An 11,600-nucleotide genomic window follows, 5' to 3' on the forward strand; every position below is an offset into this window, starting at 1 on the left:
AATACATATTCTGCTTTCATTGAGATAGCTGCTTACCGGATGGATGTTGATGGGTTGCTCAATCGAAGAAGGTATACTCATATCCTACCTCGGTGGTCGTGTCTGAATCGCAAGCGAGGACTGGATCTGCGCTCGCTACATACAATTCTCAAGAATCGGCTCTTCCACGAGAACTGGCGATGATCTACCCAAGGACATAGCTTGGGCTTTCTCTTATCAGTCACCGATTACACGAAAATGCAAGTTGGATCGAATCTCGACGGAACCCAAACCCGAGTGTCTGGGAGTGCGTTGCCTATTTTCAAGCACATCAACAGCCATATTCGCCTGTCCGGATCACACTCAAACTAGAATCTCACGTCCAGTAGCCTGTGAAACCAGGGGTGCAATGCCGAGAATTTGTAACGGGACCAACATGGTCCTGACAATGAATTCGAAGGGCGTGGGATATCATGGATATTTCGTGCTTTCCGGTTGTGTCTCGCAGATCACGAAACAACTACTGCTGCGAAGATAGAAAGAGGAGTAGGTACCATTCCAATGATGTGATAGGGGATTTGATCTTGAGTGAGTTAGGCTTCACTTTATGCAAGAGTCCTTGCGCTGATGCCAAGCAAATGGACGGGAACCCGCTCACCACGTCTTGGGAACAGGAGCTTGTCATCACCTTTGACAACCCTCAGTCAACGGCACAACGCGGCCACTTGAATTTCATCATAGTTGTCTTGACAGCCTTAAATCCGCCTACGAAAGTGTGGGAGAGGCCCCAAAGCGGGGTACTGTGCGGGGTAAGAATGCGGATACTTACTCCGAACCAATCGGGAGACATGCCCAGACAGGGACATGTTTTCCATTGAGCGCCCCGCGCGTACTTTTGCTTCTTCGGCAGAACTACGGTCTTTCTTGCACAAGGTCGAACTCATTCCATTCCGAAGCATCAACCGCTTTCGCACCACCTTCTGTGCTTCTTTCCGCACTCATTCAGTAACGATGAACGGACCGCGTCTGCCCGGGCGCAGCATTCTATGTTCGGCAAGACAGTCTCGTGAACGTCACCCCAGGCTAACTGTCCTTCTTGCTTGTCCGGGATGGCGGCCGAAAGGTCAATTCAGACGCTGTCGTCGAGCAGGTATAACAACCAAAAATCAAGCTTCTCTCCAAATGGGCTCTCATTGAGATACTAGGGTCTTGGAAATAGAATCGCGGTCTGATCACTAGAACTCTGCCGTCTCTCCTCCACTCTGGAAGTCCTGTGGTGGGGCGGTGGTGGCACCGTCGAGATCTCGTGGTCTCCGTCCAGTATCCGGATAGTATTTTACCTACGCGAACCAGGTACGGCCCCTAAGACGACCAAACAGATTTAAACGCCAGCTGAGCCAGAATAACTATCTTGTAGCCTCGTCTCTTGGGCACCTCTCCGGGATCTTCTCAAGCTAAGAACAATGGCTACGCGACACCAGTCATCGTCGGAGGATGAAAAAGTTGGCTTGGATCATGAGGTCGAGTTTATCGACCACAAGGGTGCTGCTGAGAAGGCAAGCCATGAGGGCCATGCCCCCACAAGCGTCCTCGCCCAAGTGGCCGAACAGGAAAAGCAGCTCTCAACATGGCAATCAGTGAAGAAATACTGGGTCGTCTTCCTCTGGTGCATGTATATCTCAATCGGCGCCGCCATCGGAGGTTACGACGGAACGGTACGGCGGCAATTCCTCGCTTTCGTGTCACTGGGGCTTATTGTTCTTCTACCAATAGGTTGCCGGTGCCGTTATCTCTATTCCCAGCTTCCGTGAAGATCTCGGGGATTGGATAGATGGCCAATGGGTTGTATCTGCTGCCTGGCAATCTGGTTTCAACGGCGGGTCCTCTTGCGGTGGTGTACTTGGCGGTCTTTGCACCGGTTATCTTGGCGATAAGATTGGGTACGTTTGTTCTTGACAGAAGCATTCCTCACTCACGTCTTTCACTACAGACGCAGAGGTTCTCTGCTTGTTGCAAGCATTATTTCAATTGCTGCCATTTTCCTCGAAGTTTTCTGCATCCACGAGAGCCAGGTCATGTTCTTCCTCGGAAGGACATTCAACGGCTTCGGGGGTGGCATCTTCGTCACTGTCGCTTCCAGCTATTGCGCGGAAATATCCCCACTCCAACTCCGTGGTATTACGACAGGTGCCGTGAACGAATGGATTGTCATAGGCCAATTGTGAGTTACAGAAGTCCCTGGTCGATGTACTCAAGCTCACGCTTGTAAAACAGCCTTTCCTCAGTTATCATCAAAGGCACCGGTCAACTCACCTCAACTCTGGCTTACAAGATCCCGCTGGGTATTCAATGGATCTTCCCGCTCATGATTCTCATTGGACTTCCGTTCGTTCCCGAGTCGCCATGGTATTTCGTTCGTAAGAATCGTATGGATTCCGCAAAACGCAGCGTCCAGCGTCTCATTGGGCACACTGGCGCGGATATCGACTTGCACGTGGCTCAGATCAAGGAGACGATCGAGTTGGAGGAGCGATTGACAGGGCAGGCGAAATGGATCGATCTGTTCAAAGGTTCGTCAATCAGTCTTTATTATGCCACATTGCTTAACTGGTACATCTTCAGGCACCGATGCACGCCGAACCTTTATCACTGCCATGGTATTCATTTGCCAGGAGATGGTCGGCGTCCAATTCGTACTGGGCTACAGCACCTATTTCTTCGAGCTTGCGGGTTTCAACACGAGCGATTCGTTCTCTCTGGGTGTGGGAACGCTCGGCATCGCTGTGCGTTTGTTGTGTAATATCGCACTCTCTTACTAACTCAGTTACAGTTCGTGGGCAACCTTCTCGGCATCGCCTTCACTAACCACCTCGGTCGTCGTCCAATCTTTGTCTGGGGAATGGTCGCTTGTACAATTGATTGTCTCATGATCGCCATCCTCTCACTCGTACCTGGAAACGGCGCTCTCTGGGCAATGGGTGTGTTTACTATGCTTTACATGCTTGTGTACCAGGCTGGCATGTCAGTAACACCCAAGTTTCCCTGGGTTCAATTCGCTGATAACGCCCGTCCAATAGCGGTCCTTTGGCATACTGTATCTACGCCGAAATCTCCTCCGCCAGATTGCGATCCAAGACCGTCGCCTGGGGAGTGATGATCAACCAAGCGTTCGGCTTGTTGATCACAGTCATCAACCCATATCTGTATGCTCCCTGATCACACGATGCCGTCTAAAAGAACTGACACCTGACATCGTAGGATAAATCCGAACGAGGCAAACTTGCAAGGCAAGGTCGGCTGGATATTCGGAGGGTTCGGCGTCATCTTCACCATCTGGTCGTATTTCGGTATCCCCGAGACATCTGGCAGGACGATTGACGAGTGCGTTTTATGCCCCGTTCTACTCGAGCTTGTTTGCCTGACCGTGGGGTGTCTAGGATCGATATCCTGTTCGCACGCAAGGTGCCCGCGAGGAAATTCTCGAAATACGTCATTACCGAGGCGGACAGGGCAGAGTGAGCGACCTTGTGAAATGAGGGTGTGGATTTGTATATTACAGCGGGGTGAGTGGGAAGATGCAGACATTAGCGGGGCGCCTTGGGACAAGAAGTGTTCTCTGGGCGTGGCATACAATGTGTGTATGTACGGCAAAAGAGACTTGCTCACTCAAGTTGCTTGTCGGAGCCAAGGGACAATCATCCAAAGTGTCCCCTGTCAAATTGATGGTGACCTTGAAGGCACGCAGTTTTGCACACACCCTGGGAGGAGGGAACCAGGCACAAAAATCAGCTGTCCGTATTACATGTTGCTTCTTCCCGCCTTCGCCGGTGGAAGAACAAAAGAATCACTACCAGGCATGTGCCGAGCAAGTAGAAGGATAACGATACATTACCGCATGAGCCGCACTCTCTCTATACGAAAATCCTATCTGACGCCTCTTGGCCTCAGAGCTTAGTTGTCGTGAATACCAGATGTCCCCCATCGACCGGGATCGTAGCGCCCGTGACCCACGCGCCGGCCTTGCTCGAGAGCCAGATGCTTGCGCCCGCTACATCTTGAGGGCTGCCGATGCGGCCCATCGGAAGGCCGGCAACGACTATGTCCTTGGCGGTCCGCAGAGTGTGGGCCATCACTGGACAAAGAAGAATGGGTCAGAACGAGATTCGACTGGTCATGATACGGATTAGAAGGCCTAGGGAGTCAGGGAACGACATACTCTTAGATTCGAATGGTCCGCAAGCAAGGACGTTGCTGGTGATGCCCTCGCTGCCTAACCTGAGTGCTAGATGCTTGCTGAGCTGGTGAAGTGCAGCCTACAACCCGATATCGCAATTAGTGTGGGATGTGGAGGAGAAACGAAAGACAGACCTTGGAGGCGCTATAAGCATACGTCTCCATCCCTGGCACACGTTCTCCATTGATGCTTCCGATCTACATGTATATCATATATCAGACATTTATCATATAACGCAGGTTAAAGACGCACATTGATGATTCTCGCTGGGTCTTTCCAGCTCCCATCGGACTCGTGTCCAGCTTGCTCTGCTGCTGCACGGAGCAGAGGTAGTAGCTTCTGGGTAAGGGTGAAGACCCGCTGAACGTTCAGTGTGAGGAGCTTGCTCCACGCTTGATCCTATCATGAGAATATTTGTAAGAGACGTGTCAGAAATAAAAAGCAAACGTACAGAATAGGAATCGATCGAATCGCCCCATGTCGCACCCGCGTTATTCACGAGCACATGGAGCACTGCTCTCCCATCAGTATCTCGTTGCTTCTCCTCAGAGAAACACACGCACCCTTCTCCTTCTCAGAAACAAAATTCACCAACTTGTGGACCTCTTCTAACTTCTGGAGATCAGCGGGAACGGGAATGCAGCTTCCTGGACCGAGCTTGTTCAGCTCCACGGCGGTAGACTCGCAGTCCTTTGCCGAGCGTGCGGAGATAAAGACCTTGGCACCATTACGAACAAAGCCCGTTGCAATCTGATTATTTATGAGATTGCGGACAGCATAGATATATGAATAAACACCGCACCATCTTGCCGATTCCGCGCGAGCCTCCCGTCACAAGGACCACCTGAAATACATTCAGTCTGCATGATCCCTGTTCGGCCTGAAAATCGCACCTTGCCCTTCACTCCAAACAGCGAATCAATATCCATATTATCTGTCAGAGAGAAACGATGTAGTTGGAAAAAAATGGAAGGAACACGGGCGCAGCAAATAACTGGCCGCCTTATATTTCACAGGGTGATGAACGCAAAGATTGGGTAATTTCCCCGACCCCGACTTCCCCACCGGCTACTCTCAGTGGCTGTGTATTTTCAGGGTTAGCCTGTTTAACCGGTGATGCCTCCGTCTGTTATTGTTACTCACGAACGCTGGCAAGCATTCAAACTAATCCTTCGCGGCGCCAACCTGTAACAACAATCGCACCTACCACCTTTCGGTGCTACCACATCGGAGATGGGGTATTTGCCACCAATTTGTCGCCTTCCGACCGAATTACTCGCTTTGATCTTTGCCACCATCGTACAGGAGTATGAATCGGACCCTCCTTATCCGGAGGCGTTGGGATGGTTTCTACTATCAGTGACGCTTGTGTCCTACCCTTGGAGGGAAATCGCGCTTGGAACACCCAGGTTATGGAGAAATATTTTGATACCCGGATATGCCAATTTATTGGACCGTTCACAGGGGGGCGAAAGTGCGTGGGAACTTGTTGGGCGCAAGTACCATTCACCCGCGTTTTGCATACGACAAAGCGCGGTGGTTCCTCTATTTGTGTATGTGGACGGCGATACCTGGCCGCAAGAGCTGATCGACTCACTTCTGCGCCCCGGTATTTGCGACCGTATACAGAAGCACTACCTCGGCCCACTTGCGATATCCAGTGTCACACCGCACAACTTCCGATCCCTCCGATCTCTTGGAATATCCATTCAACATTTCCGCACCCTTGAGCTCATCTATTCCTGGCTCCTCGCCTGCGGTCCATCTCTTTTCCGTCTGGAATTCGACAGTACTCTGTACTGTCCGACGGAACCCGAAGCTCTGATTGCTATCCCTGACCTCAAACCAGCCGAGCTCCACAATCTAAAAGAACTCTGCTTCTGGCTTGTCAGGCCAGTCGACATGCCCCATATACTTTCCTGCATCTCCGCCCCACACCTCGAGCACCTCACTCTGCTGCTGAGCCGCATGAAGGACTGGCCCTCTTCCGAACGCTGCATCCCACCCGCATGTCTGACATCCTTCGGTGCCAGCGGTAGTACACCACTCCACGAGCTCAAGCAGCTCACCCTAGGCGGAAGGCTTACAGCACGAGACGTACATGCCGTCCTATCACTAGCCTCTACGCTAGAAGAGCTCAGACTGGTCGACTTTCAGCCTCCTCGGGAAGAGACGCAATTCGTACTGCTATCACTCGCGGCGTCCGAATCCAACACCGCTTCCATATCTCAAACCAATGCCTCCATTCCATTGATATCCTCCTCGGCACCACTCCTGAACTCGGAATCAACCCAGCCAACATTCTGCAGCGCCCCCCTCCGACTGCTCCACCTCACAACCCTCGCTCTCACCAGGTGCAAGATCTCCCTCTCGGAGCTTCTCCGACTACTCGATTACCCCCTCGCCTCCGCCGTTCGGACCATGCTGCTCGACAGACATAAGCTGATAGGATATAAGCTGATAGGACATGAGCTGTCTGAGCTGGCGGCGTTGAGAGAGGCTGGCATTAGCGTGTGGTTATGGTGGCATGGGCCGGCGAGATTTATGTTCGAGAGACGGGAAACGGTCAGCTTGTGGGAGTGACCGGAAACTTGAATAGCGGAAACGGGTTTATGGCTGGACCATCTGCACCGTACATGAATAATGCATCAGGATATTCAAAAAGAAGCTAGGAAGATCGTCGCTTGCAAACTAACGGTTCTTCCTTCGCCGCTTCTTCTTCCGTTTCCTCTCCGGCTCACTCTCTCCGTCATTCTCCTGCCCCACGTCCTCATCATCCCCACCCATCCCGTCTGCTCCATCCCGTTTCCTCTTTCTCATCTCATCCTCCTCATTCAAAAGCTCCATCAGGTCCTTGACCAACCCGTTCGACCCGCTGTCTTCGGTCGCTTCTTCCCCGGTGTGGACGTCTGGCGCAGGAGCGACGACGTCCGGGGTGGGAAGAATGAGCTTCGGCTCACTGAGAATTGCTCGATAAGTCTTTCGTGTCTCGGCGCGGATAATGAGCGACTTGGGAATACGAGACACGGCCGCGTAACACGTTACGTGTGCTAGTCCAAGAGTAGTTCCTCTACAACACATGCCAAAGTAAGTCGATCAGAGAAGTCCGAGAACGGGGACAGGAGCCCAAACGTACAGATTCATGATATCGCCGGGTGCCCTCAGCTGATATACATGTTCCGCACCACTGGAGAAAACCACTCCCTCGTGACCCATCCTATTCCCTCCCGCTGCAGCTCTGACGACCTCCCTAGCGTTCGTCCACCAATTTCGTTGTTCCTCTTGCCTTGTCCCTTCACCTCCAAGTACACCAGCACAACACACCTCAAATCTTGCTCCGTTTTTCAGGGCGGTACGGACGAGCGTGTGCTTCATGTAGAAGGGAAGGCGAGGGGAGGAGGTGAGTGGGGGCGTGATGAGATGGACTACAGAAGCAGAGGGTTGGGTGTGCTGTAAGCATGCGGATTGGAAAGTCGAAGTTGTAAGCGGAGTGAGGGAGAGGATGTCGTAGTTCAATAGGAGGGAATTCGTCTGTGCTGTCTGTCCTCGGTACAGGCGCAATTAGACACTGTGAAAGGGGTTGAAGGAACCGAGACGCACAAAACCAAAGCCCTTCTCACTCGTCTCGTCCAGCACGATGTTCAACCGTCTGAGCTGAACCACCCCACGCTTTCCGCCATTAAACCGGGGATCCAAGTCACGAAACATGGTGCCGTCTCCGCCGTCGAACCAGTTCACGTGTGTTGAGGGGTCGAGTTTGGAATGAAGAGTCTGGGTGAAGGCGATGATCGTGTAACCCACTGGCTTATATCAGGGCCGACTATACTTAAATACCAAGGCGAGTACTTACAATAAACGAGCATCTCCACCCTCTCTCTCAATGCTTTCCTATCAGGTAGACGCAATCGCTCGAGTGGGTGGGTCGGCACCGGGCCTGCCACGCCGGTCGAGGCCTGCACATATGCCAGGGCAGTTCCTTGTTTCTTTTGCTTTTCTTTATTTTGTTTCTTCGGCGTGTTCTGCGATTCGTATAATATAGGTTCAGGAAACGGGATGTTAAGGTCGATAAACATCCCGGCTCAACAAGAAAATCATGAACGGGATGAGGTGTGACGAGCGCTAAAAAGCAAAAGTATGGGTTACGTAAGCCAAACCCTGTCCCTTTTGCAAGTGTTGGTCGTGTGTGGACTCATCAACTCTTCTCTTCTGCTGACCACCATGGGCCACGGTAATAGCAACAAGCTGTATATCACCCACGCCGAGCACACCGGCGTCGCCGGTGGACAGCATAGTGCCTCATCCTCTGGCTATCGTGCGAAGGCGACAGGATCCGACCTCCAACAGTTGCCTTTCGACTGCTGCGCTCTCTCCCTCCAGCCATTTGAGAATCCCGTGGTGGTACGCGAACCGGACGGAACAGGCAACGTATTCGATTTGATGAACATAATACCATGGGTCAAGAAGCATGGGACGAATCCTGTGACTGGGAAACCGCTCGCTAGTGGGGACCTGCTACGACTGCATTACCACAAGAACCCAACGACTGGACAGTACCATGATCCCGTCACGTTCAAGCCGTTCAACGAGCACTCACACATCGTCGCACTGGGGACAACGGGAAATGTATTCAGCTGGGATACGATCGATACACTGTGTATCAAGACGAAGGCCTGGCGGGATCTGGTCGACGACAGCGCTTTCAAGCGTTCCGACATTATTACCCTGCAGGACCCACACCATGTTGAAAAGAGAAGAGTAGCAAACTTTGATCATGTGTTGAAGCCGGAAGAGAAAGGCAAGGATGAGGTTCAGGAGATCAACGAGAGCTTGGCGAAGGTGGTGAAGCGCACGACGGGGAAGGATATCAAGACCGAAGCGAATGGAACAGAGAAGGAGGTGGAGAAGGATGCCGTGAAAGCGAAGGCTATAGATAAACCGAAGCCAGCTGCAGTGGTCGCTGGTCCTCGAAAATCCCAGCAGGCGTACAACGCTGCCGGTTACACGAACAACGCCGCGTCCGCCTCGCTCACGTCTACCGCCTCCGAGCTCACCACCACCAACACCCAGCTGCTCATCGACGAAGAAGAGTTTATGTTCGAGCAAATCTCTGCCGTCACGAAGGAAAAGGACCGCGCACGGATGAAGGCGTACGTGCGGATGATGACGAACATGGGCGGCTCGCTCAACCTCGAGCTGCACTGTGATCGCGCGCCCAAGACCTGTTACAACTTCCTCACTCTGGCGCGAAGAGGGTACTATGATGGGTGCACGTTTCACAGGCTCATACCGGGGTTTATGGTCCAGGGTGGAGATCCTTTGGGGACAGGAAAGGGAGGAGAGAGCTGCTGGGGAACACCGTTTCGGGACGAATGGGATGTCAAGGGTGCATACAAGCACGACGCAAGAGGAGTAGTGAGCATGGCTAACCACGGGGCGGCAACGAACGGGTATGGCCTTTTCTTCACCCTTCTAACCCCTGCTGACCGCGGATGTAGGTCACAGTTCTTCATAACGTTCAAAGCTACCCCGCATCTGGATAAGAAGCATACCGTGTTCGGCAAGCTCGTAGGCGGAGAAGACGTGCTCGACCGAATCGAGGCCGTCCCGACGAAGAAGGGAACCGATACCCCGTTGAGCGCGATCAAGATCACAGGTATTGAGATGTACGTTTGTCTCTCCTTCCCACTCGAAATATGCGTGCCGATGTGTAAATTTGTATCATAGATTCCAAGACCCGTTCGAGGAATACAAAGCTCGCTTAAAGCGGAAGTTGGACAGACAAGCGGAGCGTGCATCCGAGAAAGCTGCGCCAAAAGAAGACGACCGAACGACGTGGTTCGGCACAAAGTTGGGGGAGAAGGGCCAGGGGTTGGACTTGAGCGGCGTGGGCGTGGGAAGGTATTTGAAGAGAGCGGCGGAGACTCCTCTGGAGAAGGGAGAAGCGCCAGAGAAAAAGAAACAGAAGACTCTTGGATTCGGGGATTTCTCGTCTTGGTGAGGCGAATACGCCGTGTAGCCTGGAGATCGATGGGTGTAATATGTGAGATCCATTGTACTGCCTTGTAAGAATAATTTACATCTTCCATACATACGATCGTACATCCATGACTCCTCTTGCGCCATACTCTGCTCAAGCCTCCAAAGCCACCCTCCCTTCCGGCTCTTCTTCTTCCCGTGCTGTCTCTGTCTCTTCATCAGCATACCGTCTCTTACATACCGAAACACGCACCTGGCTCCTGTGGCTCCGTCGTCGGAACCTCCGGGAGCTTCCCGACCGTGACGGGAACGACAGGGACTGTAGAGGGCACTTCGGGCATCCTTAGCTGCTCGGCTTGTAGCTGGGCCAGCTCGCGCTGAACGGCTTCTTCTTCGTCTACTGTCATTGTTGACATGAGCATCTCGTCGATTTCCTAAGACTTTAATCAGCATGATGCCCCTGCCCACGATATCCTCCATCATCAGAGAATACAAGGCACAGAGAGGCAAGTGGAGGGCCGATGATAGGAAAGGACGACACGAAGAAGACGACCCACTCGCTGATAAGCCACCGCCTCGGCCGTATCCTCCATAAGCTTCTCCACTTGCTCGAGTGACATCTCCTTATGTATCTCCTTGAGGACAGTGTTCCCCTGCTGTAGGCCGAACATGACGTCCTTCTGTACGAGAGAGAACTCCACGCTCGATACCTATCCGACCCAAAGCAGAACAACAAACAACAAACCAAAAATAGTCAGCAGTAGCAACACAACCCGGAGAACAGAAGAGACGTACAAGTTGCTCGAGCGTCTCAAGCTGCTGATCAGTCTTGCCTAACAGCTGCTCCTGGTACTTTCTCCGCCGGAGGGCGATCAGCGCCCTGTCCTTCCTCCCCTGTGCTAGCGCTTCTAGCGCAACCCGTTTCTCAGCATCGAGCACCACTTGGATCTGTCATCCCGTTATCAGTAGAGTCGTATGAGGTGGGATAGGGGAGACGCACACGTTTCTGATACTGCCGGACCTTGTCCCTCTGGAGCTTTAGGCTTTGCCCCTGTCAGCGCTGGGTCATGCGATGAGAGAGAGGACACACTCGAGTACCGCCCGGTCTTGCGCTGTGATCTTAGGTCCAGACTGGGCATTGCCCATTGAGTCGGAAGGAGAGACGAGGGAACACTAGTGCAGATTTATAGCGAATGATGAACCCTGGAGGATGACGAGGTCTGTCACGTGCTTGTTACATTACAATGTCTGACAGGTTGAACGTGTACGTGCTCTATTCGCTTTCCGTTGGAATCCGGTACAGAATGTTTGGGGACAATATCATCAGGCATATTAGGTCATGAACGAGGGCCAACTACGCGCTTTTCCCCCAAGGAATCAGTTACTCAGAGCCTGTGACAGACATTAAATA

General features: G+C 52.5%; 6 protein-coding genes across 6 annotated transcripts; 3 read left to right on the top strand and 3 right to left on the bottom strand.

The window, feature by feature from the left end:
* Positions 1-1,442: 1,442 nt before the first annotated feature.
* DACRYDRAFT_58398 (sugar transporter) lies at positions 1,443-3,498 on the top strand (the record flags this gene model as incomplete). Its single annotated transcript, XM_040775496.1, has 9 exons — positions 1,443-1,694; positions 1,753-1,919; positions 1,970-2,200; positions 2,254-2,549; positions 2,602-2,762; positions 2,810-3,000; positions 3,057-3,182; positions 3,238-3,360; positions 3,417-3,498. The coding sequence occupies 9 exons, from the start codon at positions 1,443-1,445 to the stop codon at positions 3,496-3,498; spliced, it is 1,629 nt and encodes a 542-aa protein (XP_040624694.1).
* A 260-nt stretch (positions 3,499-3,758) lies between these two features.
* Positions 3,759-5,205, bottom strand: DACRYDRAFT_24771 (NADP-binding protein). Its single transcript, XM_040773845.1, has 8 exons — positions 5,107-5,205; positions 5,016-5,057; positions 4,777-4,963; positions 4,665-4,726; positions 4,466-4,612; positions 4,348-4,410; positions 4,196-4,292; positions 3,759-4,111 (listed from the first exon to the last, which is right to left on the bottom strand). Exons 1-8 carry the CDS (start codon positions 5,140-5,142, stop codon positions 3,924-3,926), a joined length of 822 nt encoding a protein of 273 aa, XP_040624695.1. The 5' UTR covers positions 5,143-5,205; the 3' UTR covers positions 3,759-3,923.
* Positions 5,206-5,411: 206 nt separating this feature from the next.
* DACRYDRAFT_119030 (uncharacterized protein) lies at positions 5,412-6,878 on the top strand. The gene has a single exon (XM_040770707.1). The coding sequence runs from the start codon at positions 5,447-5,449 to the stop codon at positions 6,794-6,796; it is 1,350 nt and encodes a 449-aa protein (XP_040624696.1). The 5' UTR covers positions 5,412-5,446; the 3' UTR covers positions 6,797-6,878.
* A 26-nt stretch (positions 6,879-6,904) lies between these two features.
* Positions 6,905-8,286, bottom strand: DACRYDRAFT_111316 (PHP domain-like protein; the record flags this gene model as incomplete). Its single annotated transcript, XM_040769210.1, has 4 exons — positions 6,905-7,283; positions 7,350-7,753; positions 7,814-8,013; positions 8,064-8,286. The coding sequence occupies 4 exons, from the start codon at positions 8,284-8,286 to the stop codon at positions 6,905-6,907; spliced, it is 1,206 nt and encodes a 401-aa protein (XP_040624697.1).
* A 145-nt stretch (positions 8,287-8,431) lies between these two features.
* DACRYDRAFT_84139 (peptidyl-prolyl cis-trans isomerase-like 2) lies at positions 8,432-10,211 on the top strand (the record flags this gene model as incomplete). Its single annotated transcript, XM_040776661.1, has 4 exons — positions 8,432-9,019; positions 9,137-9,660; positions 9,709-9,876; positions 9,938-10,211. The coding sequence occupies 4 exons, from the start codon at positions 8,432-8,434 to the stop codon at positions 10,209-10,211; spliced, it is 1,554 nt and encodes a 517-aa protein (XP_040624698.1).
* Positions 10,212-10,244: 33 nt separating this feature from the next.
* DACRYDRAFT_71462 (uncharacterized protein) lies at positions 10,245-11,335 on the bottom strand (the record flags this gene model as incomplete). Its single annotated transcript, XM_040775944.1, has 6 exons — positions 10,245-10,396; positions 10,443-10,623; positions 10,747-10,899; positions 10,985-11,137; positions 11,190-11,232; positions 11,280-11,335. The coding sequence occupies 6 exons, from the start codon at positions 11,333-11,335 to the stop codon at positions 10,344-10,346; spliced, it is 639 nt and encodes a 212-aa protein (XP_040624699.1). The 3' UTR covers positions 10,245-10,343.
* Between the last annotated feature and the right edge of the window lie 265 nt (positions 11,336-11,600).

This window comes from Dacryopinax primogenitus (assembly GCF_000292625.1).
Source record: "Dacryopinax primogenitus strain DJM-731 SS1 chromosome Unknown DACRYscaffold_21, whole genome shotgun sequence".
NCBI lineage: Eukaryota > Fungi > Basidiomycota > Dacrymycetes > Dacrymycetales > Dacrymycetaceae > Dacryopinax > Dacryopinax primogenitus.

Coding starts and splice junctions, on each gene's coding strand:
- DACRYDRAFT_24771 (XM_040773845.1), bottom strand. CDS start 5,142: ATGGATATTGATTCGCTGTTTGGAGTGAAGGGCAAG. Junction 4,613..4,664: donor ATTCGATCGATTCCTATTCT/GTACGTTTGCTT, acceptor TTCTCATGATAG/GATCAAGCGTGGAGCAAGCT. Junction 4,112..4,195: donor CGGACCATTCGAATCTAAGA/GTATGTCGTTCC, acceptor TTCTTTGTCCAG/TGATGGCCCACACTCTGCGG.
- DACRYDRAFT_119030 (XM_040770707.1), top strand. CDS start 5,447: ATGGGGTATTTGCCACCAATTTGTCGCCTTCCGACCGAATTACTCGCT.